Source organism: Paramisgurnus dabryanus, chromosome 1, assembly GCF_030506205.2.
Source record: "Paramisgurnus dabryanus chromosome 1, PD_genome_1.1, whole genome shotgun sequence".
Classification (NCBI taxonomy): Eukaryota; Metazoa; Chordata; class Actinopteri; order Cypriniformes; family Cobitidae; genus Paramisgurnus; species Paramisgurnus dabryanus.
The window spans coordinates 66,430,934-66,452,251 of record NC_133337.1 but is presented as its reverse complement, the minus strand read 5'-3'; the positions used below and the strand labels follow the sequence as shown (position 1 = coordinate 66,452,251).

Genomic DNA, 21,318 nt, shown 5'->3' with positions numbered 1-21,318 from the left:
GAAGTTAGGAGAGAGGATTGGGCTGAAATAAAAACGAAGATAAGTATGGAAATCATTCATACCATTGTGCTGTGCTGTTGATCCTACTGTGCATGTTGAAAGGGATCCTATGTGTCGGAAGAAATGGAGGGACCCGTGTAAACAAGGCTTCGGATATTTTGGACATCTACACAGACAAGGGAAGTAATAAGATGTTAAAGGAACAGTGTGTTACGTTTGGAATTCGTCTTGCTATTGCTCTGTCATTTGCAATACCACTAATCTTATCTCAGTCCGCTTTGTGAGTGTGTTAGCCACCCAGCCCATTGTGAGGATCCATTGGTGTGCTGGAGCTGGCTGAGAACAGGAATGAGGAGCTCTCGTAGTCGTGGCCTTGACTTTTACACTTGGTTGTCTTCTGCCCCTGTCGTACAACAACTCAGGATCCGACTCTGAATCCGGTCTAATGTGGTGCCTTGACTAGGGATGGGCATGATTAATCGACGATCGATAATTGATCGTTAAGAATTTAGTCGATGACGTTAATTTGTTATTGATTAATCAAATACTTTTTTTAATCTAATGCAGGTTGCGTTGCCTAGCGTAGCGTGTGTCTTGATGCAATTAAATGAATTTCACTGTGTGGCAGCAATTCAACATTTTACCACCAGGGTGCAATATTTGACACCATACTCCATTATCTGTGACCTTCCGTTTTGATTTTAAAAAAATAATCATGAAGAGGTCATGATTTTTTGGAACAAGTGAGGTCTCTGTTTAAGAATGCGGCTCGCAGCTGCAGGTTTCGCTGCTTTAGAGCACCGCATATTCAAGTGCATATATGTTCCGTTTGTCTAACTAAATGTAGTTTAACTATTTGCCACAAGTTGATCTTGTAATAAAGGTCTTATGGAGGAAAACAAGCTGTATTTTTGTATTCAACATTTTTTAATTATAAAAGTTAAATAATTATTTTTTATTATAAAAATATTAATGATTAATCGATAGTCGATCGTTAATTCTCCCGACAATCAACTAAAAAAATGTAATCGAATGCCCATCCCTAGCCTTGACCCTACGTCACTGTGAGTGTGTGGAGTGTGGTCGGGGATCATTTTTGAATGTGTACACTTGGACCATTGGAGTGCTGTGCGTTGTCAGTGTTGTCAGTGATCACTTCCTAGGGTGAAGAAAGAGCCCTGTTTTCGAGGAGCAGAGTGGTGGCACTGGACAGCTGTCGATTAAAGCCCTTTCTCGCCTGGTGGTGGCATTGTGGCTGTGGAGAGTGCCAGCCAAAGCCCAGTGTACTCACCTGTGTACATTCCTGTATGCCCAAGCTAAAAGCCCAGTACTCGCCTGTGTATATCCCTGTACGCTCAAAGCTAAAAGCCCAGTTTAATCACCTGTATGCATCCCTGTATGCCTAAAGCTAAAAGCCCAGTGTACTCACCTGTATGCATCCCTGTACGCCCAAAGCTAAAAGCCCAGTGTACTCCCCTGTATGCATCCCTGTACGCCCAAAGCTAAAAGCCCAGTGTACTCACCTGAATGCATCCCTGTACGCCCAAAGCTAAAAGCCCAGTGTACTCCCCTGTATGCATCCCTGTACGCCCAAAGCTAAAAGCCCAGTGTACTCCCCTGTATGCATCCCTGTACGCCCAAAGCTAAAAGCCCAGTGTACTCACCTGTATGCATCCCTGTACGCCCAAAACTAAAAGCCCAGTGTACTCCCCTGTATGCATCCCTGTACGCCCAAAGCTAAAAGCCCAGTGTACTCCCCTGTATGCATCCCTGTACGCCCAAAGCTAAAAGCCCAGTGTACTCACCTGTATGCATCCCTGTACGCCCAAAGCTAAAAGCCCAGTGTACTCACCTGTATGCATCCCTGTACGCCCAAAGCTAAAAGCCCAGTGTACTCACCTGTTTGCATCCCTGTACGCCCAAAGCTAAAACCCCAGTGTACTCCCCTGTACGCATCCCTGTACGCCCAAAGCTAAAAGCCCAGTGTACTCCCCTGAATGCATCCCTGTACGCCCAAAGCTAAAAGCCCAGTGTACTCACCTGTATGCATCCCTGTACCCCCAAAGCTAAAAGCCCAGTGTACTCCCCTGTATGCATCCCGGTACGCCCAAAGCTAAAAGCCCAGTGAACTCACCTGTATGCATCCCTGTACGCCCAAAGCTAAAAGCCCAGTGTACTCACCTGTATAGCTCCCTGTGTACCCAAAGCTAAAAGCCCAGTGTACTCACCTGTATGCATCCCTGTACGCCCAAAGCTAAAAGCCCAGTGTACTCCCCTGTATGCATCCCTGTGCGCCCAAAGCTAAAAGCCCAGTGAACTCACCTGTATGCATCCCTGTACGCCCAAAGCTAAAAGCCCAGTGTACTCACCTGTATAGCTCCCTGTGCACCCAAAGCTAAAAGCACAATGTACTCACTTGTATGCATCCCTGTATGCCTAAAGCTACGAGCCCAGGATACGCATCTGTATACCGATCTGATTGCCCCCCCCCCCCCCCCCCCGTGTGAGCCCAAGGGACGAAGGCCAAAAGATTTGCACCCCTTTTTAAGTATTTAAATCCCCCTCTGTTTGTTTTAAAAATTGTTAAACGTTTATTTATCCATCACAGGGTCAAATCCCACGTGATGATTCAGGTCCTTCAGATGGGTTTGCATCCACATTGTCCAGTACCCATTTTTACAAAAACACATGAGAAATAATTTTAACTAGTTGGAAGCATCCAATAGCATCAACACAATGTTACAGTTTCACAAAAAATTTGGAAATGCAATTGGTGTCCCTTCTAGTAACACTGTTTCTGTAAGGGTCAGTTTGAGTTGCACACTCTCAGTAACCTCAAATACATTTTCTTTTACAAAAAAGTTATATTTTAAGATGGCATCAAGTTACTTAGCAAAAGTTTAGGTTCTCTCAGACACAGACCATGAGGGTTGAAATATGTTTGTGACTGTAAAATGGACAATCTATATTGACATCTATTGTGTTACAATTTACACTAGATTTGACCACCAAGCTGTCAGCTTAATTGTGTACGTGTACAGTATATGTAGCTATACCACAGCATAAGTAATTCAGACACCAGGGGCCCAATCCAAGATTTTAGAAAATGTATTGCCTATAAAACAACTTCCATGCCAGGAATCATTCAAACATAATTCCACAGACATCTAAATCGGGAAATGCACTGGCAGGTGTAAGATCAATTGGGCTTTGATAACAAAACAGTGCTTTGTTTAATATCTGAAAGAAATCTTGCTTTGTCACCACTTGATCTAAACATACCTACTCCTGCAGTAATCTGTCTGCCTGCAGCAAGAAATGAATCAGCAGGTAAAGAGCCAAATCCATCCATATTTCATGTGGATCAGCCTAAGGGGGTGATATTATTTCGCACCCTGGCACTATAGTCCTTATTCATGATTCTGAGTCAATCATCTATCAACAAGGCAGCAGGGATGTGACGGCAGTCTTTAAAATAAGAAATATCACTGATCCAAATTACTGTAAGAAAATGCCAAAAGAGGCCAGCCCTACCTTAATACTTAAAACTTAGAACCTCAGAACATGAAGTGTCTTGTTTGGAGTGTAATTGGTATAAACAGCCCTCCTATCAAGATATTTGTAGCCTTGCCAATATTTGTCACTTGCGGAGAAACACATAACTGAGGATGTTAAAAGATTTGCGTTTTTATTTTTGTCTCCAGGCGACACTTCGTGATTAAGCTTGTCCGCTGAACTCAATGTATCTGCCTCAAGACTTTTAGGGGCCTACAGTATGTTGTTTATTTGAGCAACTTTGTTTTCTTCATGCCACACAAAAGGAGAAAATTTGTCCACAATGAAATGGCAGAAACAGCAACAGATGACTTTAATGTAATGACTTCTTTTTCAAGAGCACACAAAGCGAAGCTCGTCACAACATGTATTTAGCCCGTCATTTGTGTGGTTCGTCATTTTAAAACATGTGTTTGGTGTGTTATGTTATGTGTCTTTACAAAATAAGTACCTTCTACACACGTGTCGAAAGTGACGCTTGGGTTTGCCAGATACTCGCTTAATCTCATGTGTAATCAGAGTTTAGTGTTAAGTTAGTGTCTTGCGAGTATTTTGTGAACGTGTACGTCTCTTTTATCATAAATCGTTTCGACCTGTGTGCAGGTATGACACATAAAGCACATGCTTCGCATGATGCACCAAACACATATTTAGGAATGACGAGCCAAACGCTTGACAATCCGAACACGTTTTGAATTCCTACCCCTCAGAAAAGAAGTCACCAGCCGCCACTGATTCATATCCCGTTAATCGTTGTGTTTATTTCGACTTAAGGCAGAACAGCATAATAGGAAAATGTATATAAGAGTTAAGAAAATATTAACTTACACTGCAAATACTCCATAATGATTTCAGCGTAAGCTGGAAAATTGTTTATAGTAATTGTCTCTCTGTGAACTTCAAAAAAGTCTTATATACTAATATACCCTATTGGCCTTTCTTTTTCTGTTTGTACTGTTTTCACAACAGAACCCAAAGCCATGTTTTTATTCTTGAACTTTATAGGCTACAGTATGATTATTAGGTTCACTGTGTTGTACTAGACTGCCATTTTGAACTTGAAAATGCAACAAGCATCGTTATCCACACCAACCGTGCACAGCCAAAGCTTAAACAAGTTCATGTTCGCTTCTTTTCAGATAAACAGACAAATACTCATAGTAAACAATTGTTATGTCTTAAAGAGCATATGTTGTCCAATTCACGATTTCACATTTCCTTTGGTGTGTAAGTGTGTATTAGTACATGTTAACGATTTGTAAAAGGTACAAACCCCAAAGTGATGGAAGATGACGCAAGTTATCGTCTTCAACGTAAATCTCTTTTCTTGGACTAGACCAAAGAAACGGATTGTAGGCAACAGTTTACTTCCTAGGCCTGTTGAAATGGACAACACCGACATTATCATAATTCCTCCTGCTTGGACTCACAGCCTGTAAGTTAACTCCTGTTAGCATTGCATGGTGAGCGAATCTTTCAAACATGGTAAAGAGCGTAACATTTCCAGCTGATGTCAGAGATATTCAGGCCAATAACGTACAGATAAGCTGGCTAATCAGGGACACAGCGCTTTTCAAAACCATGGGTTTCAAGAAGAAAGTGAAATTTGGATCTACAAAAATGTACGGTATGTGGAAAATAATGTTTTTTTTACCATAAACCATGCAAACACATAGTTTGGCAATGAAAATAGATGCTCTTTCAACAAATAAAAAAACTTTTATTTCATTCGGTCTTATAATAAGCCTACCTGTTGAAATCTCTGTCACTATAGTTGTTATTACCATAAACGTTAAATATTACCATATTTACTTTGAAATAAATTACCTTTTTTGCAAAAAAGTACTTTTTTGTTGAGCTACTGTAAGTTTAATTTGAAGTAATGAATTGGATAATAGTGGCTGGTTAAACTAACATGATTAAAGCACAAGATAAATACTAAGTAAGTGGTTTGATAAATGTGTTTGTGCGTGTGAGATGATGATCCATTGATAGGCTTCTGCTCTGTTTGTGAAGTCAGATCAGCTCCAGCGGTTTCCTCCAGCAGGTGGATTTACTGCTTATACTTCAGGGTGTGGTGAAAATCCAATAATCGTTTTCATTTCACTGAGTGCTCTCTCTCTCTCTCTCTCTCTCTCTCTCTCTCTCTCTCTCTCTCTTGTTTCAGTTTTCTTTAAAGCGTGACTACCATTTTGCATATTCGGTAGCGTCTCCGGCAGGTTTCAACAGCGGTAAATGCGACGTGTCATAATCAGCATCAAGATGAGTGACATATAAATTAGGGAATTAAATATGTCACCATTCCTTACAAAGGGAACTTGTAACCACACTAGACTAAGCAATAAGCTGTAAAAGAACATTTAAACAACCTTTATATTACAGCACAAGGCTAACCCAAGCGCGAGGTCCCCCTGCTGCGAGGGGCCCCTGGGCTTGAGCCCAGTCAAGCGCAATGGTAACTCCGGCCTTGTGTAGTGGGATATGATTGTTAATTTAAACTGCCAGGATTAATTGTATTTATATTACACATTACACTACTCAGGCATTTAGTGCAAATAATGTAACCATTTATTTATTATATGATATAAAACACAGCATTCAACAGTCAAAACTGCTTTCAAAAGGTCCTCAAAATATTCCAAGTGTACCGAGATCAAACAATCGTTGTGATGTGAAAGTGATGACAATCCACTGATCAATCCTCAATAATGCGTACGTGTGATTCATAGAACGAACGTATGCACAGAAAATGCGCGTACCCCTTTCTTTCAGATGTGAAATTTATAAATCGCAAATTACCTTGAACCTGTGCCCAGCTGAGCAGTTTAAGATCTCCACCTGTAAACTATATGAACAATGTTCAAATTCTTTTCAAACAGAAAAAATGGCTTATATTACCAAAAAACCTGCAGAAAAAGTGTGTACGTCTGCTCAGACCCTGGCCTGGCACTAGGCACTTTTTCACGTCAATATTTTTTTAATAAATGTGAAAGTTGCCGTAGATTATTGAGTATGAACACACAATCAAATCTGTTCATATGCATGCTTTACCAATGTGGCCCCAGAAAACGTAACCACAGATTGAAATACGCTGCTGGCCGCTAGAGGGCACAAATCCCTTAAACATACCTTGACGTCGTAATAAGGTGCTTGCAAACAAACTACAAAATTAGGTCGTTATTTTTGAAGGACAGTCTCTAACATTCACACATCAGTACCGAAAATACTGGTAAAATCTGTCCAAAAGCCAAAGTTTCCCCTTTATTTGAATAAGGCAAAATGTAAAAAGTAAATACTTAAATACCAATTTCTGCATTTAAGCGGCCATGTTTTGGTGCCACATATTGTAAAATCCTTACATTTCACACTTAGACCATTCTTGCTTCAGCCTGTGCTTATTTAAAAAACTTGTTCTTCAAGGTGTTTGTGATAAGTCTGAGATCTCAGAGGACCACAGACAGCAGCTGTGTCCAGTATGATAGGAATGACACCCTTTGACCTGCTTTATGCTTTACAGTATCTATCACTGCAGATTTTTAGACATTCACAGAACACGATTCCTTTTAGCATTTACAGATTTTACTGATAAGTAAGGTAGAGATAATTTACAAATAGTTCAGGATGATGTTTTAGCTTCTTTAAACATTAAGAGGAATGGAGGGCAGCATGTGCCACATACTGTATGTCTCTTATGCACGCCCTCTAGTGGTGAGTAGTAATAGCAACTTTATGTCTACAGACATAAGAAATACAAGCAGGCCACTTTTTGGAAAGTCATAGCTTCAAAACATACCAAAAAAAGGGTTTTAAAACATACATTTATTTAAAAATGTATTCAAAAATATACATTTATTATACTTATTCATTGTGGATGTCAGAGTAGGACACTTGGTCTGGTAAGTTTCATATTTTTTATATTTTAAGTAACAATGTTTGCCAATGTTAGCAATTTTTGTTATGTTAAGGCAACCTGTACTTAAGAAAAACACTGCACAACAGATGGTTGTTATAGAAAGTTATACCACGGGTCTGTTGAATGCTGTATTCTGATTGGCTGAGAAATGTTCCGTGGGTATGCATTAATTTCTGATAACCGCACACCTAACTTATAATTCAATGGCCCGTCGTCAATTATTCCTATTCAATTTTGTCAATTTCATCCGATTTTATGTCGGACTTCACACAAATTTACTGAATAAATGTAAATTTAAAAAAAGTAAAAGTAGCTATAATATATACAAATATGTATACAAATATAAAATGTTTTATTTAATTTGGTTTTAAAAACGAAATAAAAAATTTACATTTCAAATAACATTTATATATATGCATACATATCTGTAAGGACCTTTTTAAAAGGTACTGTGTGATTTTGTACCTCTTTTTTTGCAGTATGGATGGTTTAAAGACGAATAGACAGATTGTCTAATCAATATGTTATTTTCAGTGCCCTGGTCAGGCGACAAGTGCATCACTATGGCTAGGACATACAGCCATAAACACAAAATAGTCTGAATTATAATAAGTTTATGCTGTGTTCATGTGTTAATCAATCCTGTGTGTATAAATAAATTTTTTATCAATTACTGAGGGAAACAACCTACGATAAAAACCAGATTGATCTAACAAGAATTCATGCATATTTTATTTTAATAAACGTATTTTAAGTTGGCTAATTCGTATAAATTCGTATGAAGCGAGCAAAAACTTATGATTATCATTAAAAAAAGAATAACCAAACCCCACCCTTAATCCCTTCATATGCTTCAAGGCAAATCATACAAAAACGTGGTCGTACTAATTAATACAAATTAGCCACCTCGTAAAATAAGTAGCATTGTGATAGCATTGTGAAAACTCTCAAATCTCAATATCAAAAACTCACATCAATATAAACAGACACTAAAAATGAGATAGTAATAGCCAGGATGAAGTTATTCAAAAATGGAAATAGCAGTGTATGTTTCTGTTTGTATCTATTGTTTATTTGGTCAAAGAGCTTTTGGAAAAGAACATAAAAATACACACATAAGAGAAACAGCGTAACAGTTTTAATAAATGCACGATAGTCCAAGTCTGGTAAAAGAGTTCAAGTTTTTACAGATTTGGTTTACAAAAATGAATCACATGTAACTGCGCAGTAATCTTTCCTATTGAACAAGTGACTTAAATAATACAGTACAAAAATAGACTGCGTCATCATCAAACTTTCTCATTGAATAAACAGTGGCACTGTAGTATAGAAAAAGAGACAATAAAGTAATATAATAAAAGATCTGGCATGTAGCTTGCTGTCGAGTAAACATAAAATGACATTCACTGGCATTCAGTCTGAAACTGTGTAAAGGCACTCGTGGCATTATCACAGCATAGTGGGTTCACACCAATCCTGCGTCCTTGGCCATTCCAAAAAATATACCTTTCTGCCCGATAAGATTCGTCGGTGTGTCGAATTCTGCTATCTTTCCCTTGTCCAAAACAAGCACTCTGTAACAAGAAAGATGTATGTGATTAATTCACTTCAAAAACATTATCTTAACATGGAACGGTACAGTTGTTTAAGTATTATCTAAGTTTAATCATACAGTTTCATCTAGTCATTTTTATGGCAACAACAAAACTGTGGTTGCCAGAAAATCTCAGTAAAAAATACAGGAATATGTAAACAGCTTTGCAGTTAAAAACTGTTTAAAAATACGGCATTTTCTTTTTCATTACAGCAAAGTTTATATATTTCACAATTCTTAACTGTATATTTTTACTACAAAGTTTTGTAAACTTTAACATTCTTAACCATGTATTTAATTGATTATATATGTTTGTTAATATAAATCTGCTTTGTACTTTGTAACAAACACAGGTGGTAAAATGGACGGCCACATGCTGAATCAATTTATCAGAAGTGGCCTTTCCATAGACTGTTGCCAATACACAAGACATGTCATTGTAGAGTGTCATTTACACAAATACAAAACACCATGCTGGTAACACATGTGACATGAAAATAATGCTATAAACATTCATTAAACAACACAAATTGTAACAAAACATCATAGTAAAATTTTACCGTAAAAGTACATATAATCCTTTTCACCATAACATATGGTAATTCACACCATTTACTTTCAAAAACTGTACATTTTAGCTTATTTTACGGTAAAATTACATTTTTATTAAAGGTGACATAGAATGATTAAATGGGGTATTTATCCTTGTTCTGTGATGTGACATGTTAACAACAAATTTTGGTGGGGTCTGTAATGCCTTAAAAGCTTCCTAAAAACCTCTCTTAGATAGCTGTATTAGGGTGGGGGATTTTAAACGCGTGGTTTTGCACCTATTTGGCTTATTAACTGGGAACCTCATTATGAAATGCAAGCACTTGGCGCTGATTGGCTGCCTTTGCACATTAATACATATTAATAACAAAACATAAAAGGAGAAGATCATTGTCTCTACAATACAGGTGACCAGGTGCACTGGTTAAAATATTGTGAATGGAGAACCTCTCTCTTCTGTTTCAAATACATGTTAAACTATAAACAGATACAGTTTAGATGTAAAGAAAGGAAGATTTAGCATTTGACAGTGATTGAGGGTTTCACTTTATTTTTGCAGCCCCAGTGACTGTAACCATCCTGCAACCTGACTTCCTGTCTGCCACCTCCAGAGAATCAGTGTAATTGTCACCCAGTCACTGACCACAGACCACCCACATGAACATCCCACAAACCACAGTGATAACAACAGCATAACAATCATTCAACAAGACAACAATAGGTAATAATCCACTATCTGGGCTCCTTTAGTCTGGTAGAGTATATCAGGGACATTCAATAACAAGAGGTCCAGTTTCTTTACATGTACTTTCCTGTGCCAGCAATGGTCTGTACAATAGTTTAAAAAAATATAATTGATTTTATAATTGATTATAATTCATAAATCTGTACCTGGTGTAGTCCATAATGGTGTTGAGTCTGTGAGCTATAGTGAAAACTGTGCAGTCTTCAAACTGAGTACGGATTGTGGACTGGATCAGATCATCCGTCTCCAGGTCAACGGCGGCAGTGGCTTCGTCGAGGATGAGGATCCTAGTCTTCCTCAGCAAAGCTCGAGCCAGACACACCAGCTGCCTCTGACCCACACTAAACAGACATCAGCAGGTTTATATAGTGGCAAACTACAGCTAATGGGTATAATGCTACACATCTCTAAAGTCCAAAGTTTGATACCACAGTATTACTGTATTATATTATTATTGTTTAAATTGATTATGGCAGTAATTCATGTTTGCATGCCCACCCCCTTGTTTGTGCATCCCTTTCATGCACCCCTCAAGAGAAAAATCATGATGTAAAACAATATCATACTAAGGATTTGGTTAGTAGCCTTATTTTTCTGGTGTTTAATTACACTGAATTTATGATGAATTAATGTCTTATTAATTATCTATCATAAAACAGGGCCCCCCTGGGGGATTGCAGGATGGTGCAGGGGGTCCCAGTTTCGGATGTAATTAAACTAAATTTTATGTCTTGAATGTTTTTTTTAGGAGGGGGCACCCTAAAAAGTTTGAGAACCACAGAATTATGGAAGTATGCAAAATTCTAAAAGCATGCTGGGATGGATGATTGCATGCAGTCATTAAAGCAAAAAAAAAGTAATATCAAATACCAAAAATATACAAAAATAACAAAAAAATTCATATTTTCATTTTTACCTCAATGTAACTGTTATTCTAATCAAATAATATGTAATAAAAAATTTACTGGATAACATTTAAAAAAGAAAATGTTGTATTGAATGAAGTCTTTGTACCTTAGATTTTCCCCTCCTTCTGAGCATTCCAGATTGAGTTTGGCAGTCTGATTGCTAACAAACTTCTTTAGATGAGACAGTTCAAGAGCTTTCCACACTTCATCATCGCTGTATTTACCAAAGGGATCAAGGTTCATCCGCAGCGTTCCAGAAAACAGAACAGGTTCCTACAAATGTATATCAATCACAAGTCAAGTTATTATGAATGCTTTAATTAGCACTACAGTAGCAGACATTGTTTAGATGTGAAGTGTGCCTGAGGACACATGGCAAGTTCAGGAGGCCTATAATTTCATATGCTTAACTTAGATGCTTGTGACCAGCAAAAGTCTTTTGTTAACAATTAATAATACCATTGTATTTGAGGAGTCCAGATGCAAAGCCGCTAAATGTCACCGTAGTCAAAAATGAGATGATATTGACTAAATGCTCTCGGCAGGTATTATACGTTTGTCAAATACTTTTGCTTCAAATTTGCTTAATTCTGGCCTCAAGCAATTCAGAAATACTGCTTTGTTTGCAGAATCCATTAAATGTCAGATTGATTTTTCAGCAAAGTCCTCTAAGTGCACAGAATATGAATTGGATGAATGATGGTGTGTAAAACAACCACGGATAACATTAAAACTTGTGTCCCTTTTAAGTACTTGTACCTGAATATAACCCGAATGTGGCAGTAACATGGATCACAGCGCCCTCTAATGTCTGGTTCAGTTTCTTCATTTTACATTCTGACTTTTATCATTTGCAATGTTTCTAGTTGGATCTTTGGATCTTGTCCAAAAAAGTGGATTTTTTTAGGCTTTTGCCAAAAAAGCCTGCATGCAGAGGTTTTTTTTTTTTTAGAAAAAGATAGTCAAAGTTGATGAATACCAATGAAATGACTAAAGTGACATTTGTGAACATAAGGCATTTCAGTTAATGACTAATAACCTTATCATTGCTATTAAAGGGGTCATATTATGAGATTTCTTTAAGATGTAAAATGATCCCCTTTTGACACCACAATTGGAGCCAATTTGCAATGAGCTTTTTTTTCACATGCTTGCAGGGAATGGTTTACCAAAACTATGGCTGCGTCCGAAACCACATACTTAAGGTACTGAATGAGATGAAGTACCTACTTACTGACCATTAAAACAGTAGGTACTGTTAGTATGAATGAGATTTGGACGTACTACATCTGCCATGTTGATACAACACGTAACATATGTCGTCATCACGTCATGTCATACCAGCGCGAAAACAGCCACATCGCAGACGACGCATCCTCTTCTTCGTTGGATAACTCCTCTCCTGGGGCATCATGGGATAGTGAAGTGTCCGTTGTATGCACACTTTAAAATCTAACTGGAAGTAGTAGGTCATCCGGGTACTTTTCGCATACTGTTTTTAAAATACTATATATTCGGCCATACTACTCGCCTCGCCTACTGCTTTTCGCTAACTATATAGTATGGAAGTAGGCGGTTTCGGCCATAGCATAAGTTACTGGGTTTTTCTTTTTATTAACAGTGTGACAACTTACCCATGTGACAACTTAGGCTGCAGTCACACCAAAAGCGCTTTAAACGCTTGCAAACGCAAGGCGCGACGCACTCCCTTTTTAAAAAAAAGAGCAGTGCGACGCGGCTTTTCATATTGCTAAGCAACCACCGAGTCAGGTGTCTTGTCAATCAAATATTGAAGCGTGAGCGCTCTTTTGCTGTTAACTGTCATATCAGCAGAAACTTTAAAAAGAGGATGCTTGCTCTGACCTTGTTTGAGGATGACAGGTGCACAAACACACAGGAGAGAGTGAGCTAGTGGTGTCCGGTTCTTCAAAGCAACTGTAAACTTCCCTCACCACAACGTAAGGCCCGCCTCTCCCCTCATTCGATTGGACAATGGAAAGACACGAATGACGTCGGGCGCTTCTCCGCTCTCAGCGCTCCTTCAAAAACGCGTGCGCGGCAGGCGGCAAAAAAACGCAAGGCGCTCGGCGCGCATAAACAGCGCGCAAACGCGCCCTGCCCATAGAATATCATTCAAAAAAGGCGCCTGCAACTGTCATAAACGCTTTTGGTGTGACTGGCCCCTTACCCCGCTCTTCAGTACAATGTAAAAATTCCTTGTTGCACTTAAATGTTTAAAGCTCTACTGTGTACTTTATTGAGTTAATTCTTAGCAAAAAACCATGTTTTCTTTCAAAAGTATGTGCTCATTCATGTGTAATAACCTCCACCCCACTAATCAAAGTATTCTCGTATGTGTAGAATCTGCTATTTAAAATGCATACCGTCGAAGCGCTCTCTGGCTGAATCCATGTTGTGCCTCCATCTTTGAAATACATTCGCCGACGAGGGACATTCCTGAAATTCAAGCTCCGCCTTTCGCGCTTTCTCTCTACACTCACGCTGGCCGATAGCTGAAGCCTCCGGAGGTTGCATGTGTAGGCGTTATACGTCATCAAGACAGTCTTATTTCAAAATATTAACAATTATAAAGCTGACAGTTATTCTTAGTTAATTGTAAATTGATGTAATATGCTTATGACTTGTGAATGTAATGCTCAGTTAATTTAAATAAACCAGGCTTGATGACGTATGCAGCCTGTGACCTGCGTAGCTGAATCCTTCGGCTGCGACAGCTGCAAACTGTGATGAACCTGCGATCTAATGCTTTGATTTGAAAGCCTGTTGAAGACATATTCTCGAGGACATTAAAACAAGTCGCCAAGGAAGCGAAACGGGGATTTTAAACGACAACGCGACAAGAAAAACATCAAGACCAAAGTCACTATTGGAGTTAGTTTTCCAAGATGGGGCTCAAGGGACACTGAAGTTGCACTTTCTATCTTCTCCACAGGTAATTCAGCATATTCCTTTACATCGATACAGTCTATGTTGTAAACTTGAAGTTTTATAGTTCCTTGGCTAACTATAGCATGGTTATGCAGTTAGTGTAAACTAGAGGTCTTCTCGGGTCCAAAGAAATGTACCCGACCCGAAATGACCCGAATCACTTCATACCCGAACCCGACGTGCATAAATAAAAATTTTTTAAAGAAAGACCCGACCCGAGACAAACCCGAGAAAATTAGACCCGAGTCCGTCCCGAACTAGTGAATTTTTTTTTAACCCGACTGGAACCGAATGTAAACAGCACTGACGTGTGTGTATTCTGCAGACCCACACGCAGCAGTCAGACAGAAAGAAACTCCGGTGGCCTTGCAACCAATTTGGCGAGCTGCTCCATTCGTTTTACTTTGTTATCTGACGACGACACCAACGTAACCGCTAAAATGTACATTTATAATTGACTGACATGTATGTCTCAACCAAAATGAACCTTCCGACAACCACACAATGTCGCAAGCGCTCATGGCAAACAGATGAGAGGTTTGAAAAGGACATTGTTGCACACAGGCGAGAGAGTTCGGGTCTTCTCGGGTCCGTTAAGAAAAAATACATTCATTTTTAAATTACCCGAGACCCGATGCCGCTATTATTGTACCGACCCGTGTCCGAGGCACATGTGAAACTTTTAGACCCGAACCCGATCGGGTCTCGGGTCGGACCTCGGGTTTTCGGATCTAAGTGGACCCGTGAAGACCTCTAGTGTAAACACGCATGTGGTTTAATGTGAATCGAACAGCCACATGCCGTCTCTCCGCCCATTTATGTAATCTGAGGTACTGAGATAAATGTTTTTCTTCTTTTCTGACCTCTAGCACAAACACACGGTGACAGCCCTATTTTTAGCCTTTCATTGATAAAACGCAGCTGATCTGCGCATCTTTCATTTCATTTTACAAGCGTGTGAAAGTTGCGCGATCTTTTTTCACCAATCTGAGAGAAAGCTCTTACATATACACGGACATGTAATGTTTACATAAAACATAAGCATTGGACTCTGACATAATATTTGCGTCCATTTAAACCCGTCATTACTCTCGCTCATGATTAAATGACAGGAGAGGGACTCGTCCACAGACCATCTCCTCAGTATTCTAAAGAGAAGCGGTCAAAAATGGACAAAAAGAGACGGATTAAAACACATATTTAATACCAAGTTTAACAGCCCCTGTGATATTTTTCCTCGCGTAGATGAAAAAGGAGTGTCAAAGCTACGTTTATGGTTGCTTTTTGTATGTGATTTTAAGCGGACATATCATGACAATCAGACTTTTTTCATGTTAAACATAAATCTGTGTGCTTTGATGGATCACAGGCAAAGGACATTGCAAATTGTTAATTTATTTTTATTGCTTTTGCTTTGTAGCTACTGGAAGCCATGTTAACCTTGGCATGACACGGCCGGGCCACCGTACGAGTTAAAACGCATTCCGAATGGGGGGGGGGGCTAGAAAGTAATATTCAGTTGGTTGTCATATAGACTTTCACCGCTGGATGGGAGTAGATCTTACACAGTGGAGCTTTAAGTTTAAATAACTTGAATAATTTTTTGACTAGTTAAAAGTTGTATTAACTTAAGTATTTTTCATTTATACCAACTCCTCCCAGAAAGTTAAAATGACTTATTTAAGTCAAGTTGTTTAAAGTTAAAAATCTCTGTTTTCTATAAATATGCAATGTATTGATGATTACTAATCTCACAGTAAGCTCATAAACATATTGTTTTTGGAGTTTTTGGATTACTTTATTGATAGATGGATGTGCTTTAGAGTGTTTCACTACTGTATGTAGGCTCCCATGTAAGATTTTTTATATTAAAAGCATTTAAAAATATATATTGTTTAACTAAAGAAAGGAAATCATAAAAATCTATAATGACCTGAGGGTAAATTATGAGCAAATTTAGCTGTAAACACCATTAAGCTGCTCAGGTCTTAGCTATCCTAAGCAAAATACATCATATCAAAATGCAAATAGCATGTGTTAAAGAGTGAAATTAAATTCAGATCTGCCTTTAACAAGCAAAAAAAAAAAAACATCTAAACTGTTAAGAACCTGGGCAAAAACCAACAATCCATTAGCCACAATAGTGTTTTCAATTGAACAAGCTCATTAGCCACTGTTTGTAAGCCTGAAGGTGCTTTGGCCTCCTCTTTTGCCAGGACAAAAATCACAATCAACTGCTTTATGGCACTGAATAGTTAAATTAGCTTATTTTGCTGACATACTGTAGTAAACCCAACATGAGTGAACTGCTAATATAAAGATAAACACCATTTTCAAGCTGTGCTTAACTTGCAACAGATGTCATACCACCAACAAAGCCAAAGATATTTCAGAAGACCAACCTGAGGAATAATGGTGAGTTTGGATCTGAGGTCATGAAGGCCGATTTCAGAGATTTTCACCTCATCGATTACGATATCCCCCTCCGCTGCCTCCAGCAGGCGAAAGAGACATAGCGTCATGGACGACTTACCGGCCCCTGTTCTTCCCACAATGCCGATCTGTAGAAGAAACAGATGTGTGATATATAGGCCATGCCTCAAAAACATTGTTGAGCACAAATGAATGCAAGCCAAATGACACCAAGTGTCTATGAAGGCCCATTTACCATAGTACAACTTTGCATTTTACTAAAAATCTGAGCAATAAAGAATTACGGAAGATGCAATGTCAAAGGTTTGTACAAAAGAATTTGAAGCCATCCCATAAAAAATTGCGTGGTTTGGCAGTGTTTCACCAGCAAAATTTCACAGCACTTTAAAGGAGCATTGTGTAACTTTTAGAAGGACCTCTTGACAGAAATGCAATATAATATATATAACTAATTTTCAGTGGTGTACAAAGATTTTATTTACATGTACACTGCAGGTTAGTGATGGGAATCAATTCAACCAATTGCTTTTAAAAATTATTCACCTAAATATGGTGCCACCTGCTGGTGAAAACTTTGTAAAACAACAAGATCTCAGTCCAAACATTTTACACTAAAATATGTAATATATACATATATATATATATATATATATATATATATATATATATATATATATATATATATATATATATATATATAAGAAAAATGAAATCTTTAACTTAAATAAGCAATACAGTAAAAGTGTATTCTGTATTTTAAGTTTTATTTAGTGCAAACCGATCTTTAACAATCTACTTTTAATGATGCACATTTTGTCATTAAATCAGTCTATAAACAAAAAGTAGGCAAAATAGACACTGGGCATTTGTGATTAACTCGTTAAACGTTTCGAAACAATTATGAGGAAACCTTGTTTGCTAAATTTACCTGACTTGGCGAGTTTAAAACCACTGATTCGAAACAAAAGATTCGTAAATGTTTCGAGACTTCAGTGAAGCAGTGTTTTGAAATCGGCCATCACTACCGCAGGTTACATGATGGTCATCATTTCATGTCGCAATGTTCTACAATACCTGTAGTCCTAAATGGACAAACTGCTCTATAGAGTGCCTTTCAACACTATGTTGTGTTAGATTATGACATGCTTGTCTTTTGGTGAAGGCTACCGTAGCTTCTCTAAGCGTTTCGAAAAGGAGGGGTTAGCTGTGGAATGATGCGTTGGTTGCAATTCACAATCTCACCACTAAAATCTACACAGTGCACCAGTAAAAATGTATTGCAATGATCCTTACCTTTTCTCCTCCTTTCACCTTCAGAGAGATGTTTCTCAGCACCAGGTCCAGACCTTCTCGATACCTCACACTGTAATCCACAAACTGTACATTCCCTATAGCGGGCCAGTCTGATGGGGGACAGGTTTCTGACACTGTCCATGGAGCCTATGAATATATGAACATATAGTATGTCAGCTTACATGCTTCCAGAACAGAGGTGCCAAAACTAGGGCCAAAGTTGGCCAGTAATGACCTTTAATTTTGCCCGTCATGCAAAGTGAGATAAGGAAAAAGGATAAATGTCTGTGACCCAGATGTTCATATTTCTAATTAAACATTTTATAAAATTCAACCCTTTTTGTTTTATTTGTACTTTACAAAAATGTCAATTAAAATTAAATGCAAGGAATTAAAGTGAATAATTTTTTTAATGTACATGCATACTTGAAGGTGTACAGCATGCGTCACGAGTCACTCAACGAACTCGGGTACTATAGGCTAAGAATGGAGAGGTCGAGGCAGTGGCACACAGACAAAAGAAATGTAAAAAATAATAGGCAAAATTATTTATTTTTACAACAGTTATCTTTGAAAATAAAACTGCATTAGTTATGCATAAACAGAGTAATGTTTGTTTATTTATTTTTTAAATATTAGAAAATTATAAATGAGAAGAATCAGGGCAACTTTCATTTTAAAATAACACAGCAACTTTTAATTTGGGGCCACGCCCCTCAGTCAGGTTTGATTTTTGGCACTTTTTAGAAAAACCTTTGGGCACCCCTGTTCTAGAAGGACAAAATGTACACCACAAAATCAACACAAACTACTTTCTGATACCATTTGTGTTTTGAGATTGCTTTGCATTTGTTTTAATGAGCTACCACTTTTCTGCATGCTTGTCTGATTTCATGCATTCATTTGGCAGACACTTTTTTCCAAAGTGACTTATCGTCACCTTCCTAAAATAATTCTTTACAATTTTTGACACAAATGTTTTAGGCTGTTTTATTTTGCCAAAAGACATTGAGACTTAGGCAATTTTATACGCTTTTCTAAATGGCAGCTGTGTCAAGAAGAACACAAATCTACTCAGCCTCTGAAGTTAATTTGTGTTTTCTGAGAAACCTGAAAAAATGACTTAGGCAATCAGCTTTATGCCCAGCTGCACTACTTCCTGAACTTCAGCCAGCTCCTTAGCCGTTTCTCAATACCAAGTACGCCAAACTCGGACTTGTGTCCTTCGTAGTTCGAACTTGCAAGTTCAGACTCGGAAGAACGAACTCCTGACGCGAAATGCATTCTGGGAAACTTCGCCTTCATAAGTCCACACAAGTCTCCTCTGATGCATCCTCGATAAAATGGGCGGATCAAGAACACATCCGGGGATTTTATGTGAACTTGGGCTTGATGCGAACTTTGAATTGGAACAGTACTTGGGCCGCGACTGATGACGTTTCACAAGTCCACAAGAACGCAAGTACAGACAAGAACGCATATTGAGAAACGGCTCTTGTTTCCTGTCTGCCATTATTGGACAAACTGATTAATCCAGGTGTGTCTGATTATTGTTGTTGTGACACCTGGATTAATCAGTTTGTTTGTGACTACTGTGGTCAGGCACACCTGGATTAATCAGTTTGTCCAATAATGGCAGACAGGAAACAAGGAGCTGGCTGAAGTTCAGGAAGTAATGCAGCTGGGCATAAAGCCTATTATTTTAGGAAGGTGACGTTATGGTGCACTACAAGGTATTTTATATTAGATTAAAAATGATGACCTTTTGCACTGCTAATGCAATGCTCCACCAACTGAGCTATAGGGGAGCGCTTTAAAAATGAGTTCTCCCTTTAATAAACATCTTAAAAAAGTGTTTAAAAGTCAGCAAAAATAACAGAATGGTAAATGAAACTAGCTGACCGATAAAAAGGTTAAATTATGTTGTACTGCACCTCAGTTTGCGTCTCTGAGTATTCTTTCACTCTCTCCACTGCTACTATGTTGCTCTCAAGGTCAGAGGTCATCCTCACCATCCAGTTTAGGGACATCGTGACCTAAAAAATATAGTAGTAAATACAAGACATACTGTTACAGAATTTAAGTGTTTACATACAAGATTTCGAGAATTGTGCTATTGCTAAACAATATACAACAAAATGCATGAATTTACAGTACAGCAGCTGTAGATGACAACTAAGGTTCAAAGTTCAAATAATGCTTAGATATCACATAACCACACAGCTTGTGATCAGTGGCGGCAGGTAACTTCTTTTCCGAGGGCCGCAAATTCAAAATATGTGTTCGTTGCGTCATGTGAACCATGTGCATCATGCTTTTGTCAAAATAAGTGCCTGCTGCACACGTGTCGAAATAGTTTATGAGAAAAGAGTTGTTCACAAAATACATAAACCCCTTCGAACATAGGTTCACATGACACGCCGAACACATCATATTTTGACATGACAAGCCACACACATGACGGGAAAAATACGTTTTGATGAATCGTGCACCCTCAAAAAAGAAGTCACCGGCCACCACTGCTTGTGATGATACAATACACAATTAATATAAAAATGATGTTTGTTTACCTGCAGAGCATATGACACCGAAAGTCCAACCAAACCAGGGTTGAGCTTGTCCTTCCCAATGACAGCAAACAAAGCGGCAAACAGCACTATGCAGTTCCCGATAAACTCGATTCGAACCCCCAACCACCTGTTTTCAGTTAAACACAATACTGTGACAACTCACACAGCAGAGTACATCGGGCAGATCTCAGAGGGTCCACATGTCTCAATAAATAACATTTTCATTTCCAAATAAGTAAATGCTATTTTTTGTGTAGTCATGAATAGCTAATAAATAAGCATAAATAAATAAATAAATAAAATGAGCAGCAATGCATCCAAAGGTGAGCGGCACTACAACCTACCTGTTGGAAACAATACCAGGATAGTAACTCTTTTGGTTCTCATCCACTTTCATATCACTCAAGAGCACAAAGGCATCGTTTCGCCCGTAGGCACGGATCACACTAGTGCCTGTGATGGTCTCCGAAAAATGAGAAAATATAGGAGACCTACTGACAGATTCCAGTCTTTTAAGCTGCCGAGACGTGGCAACATAAAATCTCTACAGAGGAAATTGAGGGGAAAGAAACAAACATCCTGTTCAACTGCTATTACAACAATTGACAGCAATATAATAGAAGCAGCAACAACAACAACAGCACACATATTAAACTATGTTTACATTATACATTACATGTATATAAAATATATATATACTGTATTTTTCATTGATCCATAAATGAAATGTAACACTATGATAATGTTGTAGTGTTTGTTTGGTTGGTCAGGCATAAACACCTCAATGGGTTTATAAGGACATCAAC

At 38.3% G+C, this 21,318-nt stretch overlaps 1 protein-coding gene across 1 annotated transcript in view; it reads right to left on the bottom strand.

The window, feature by feature from the left end:
- Positions 1-8,518: 8,518 nt before the first annotated feature.
- abcc3 (ATP-binding cassette, sub-family C (CFTR/MRP), member 3) overlaps positions 8,519-21,318 on the bottom strand; it is a 71,500-nt gene continuing 58,700 nt past the window's right edge. Inside the window, exons 24-31 of the mRNA XM_065253516.2 lie at positions 20,857-21,056; positions 20,513-20,639; positions 19,877-19,978; positions 17,943-18,089; positions 16,619-16,777; positions 11,374-11,540; positions 10,506-10,700; positions 8,519-9,042 (exon numbers count right to left, since the gene is read on the bottom strand). Coding sequence (XP_065109588.1) covers positions 8,934-9,042; positions 10,506-10,700; positions 11,374-11,540; positions 16,619-16,777; positions 17,943-18,089; positions 19,877-19,978; positions 20,513-20,639; positions 20,857-21,056 — 1,206 coding nt within the window. The 3' untranslated portion in view covers positions 8,519-8,933. The remainder of the gene's footprint in view (positions 9,043-10,505; positions 10,701-11,373; positions 11,541-16,618; positions 16,778-17,942; positions 18,090-19,876; positions 19,979-20,512; positions 20,640-20,856; positions 21,057-21,318) is intronic.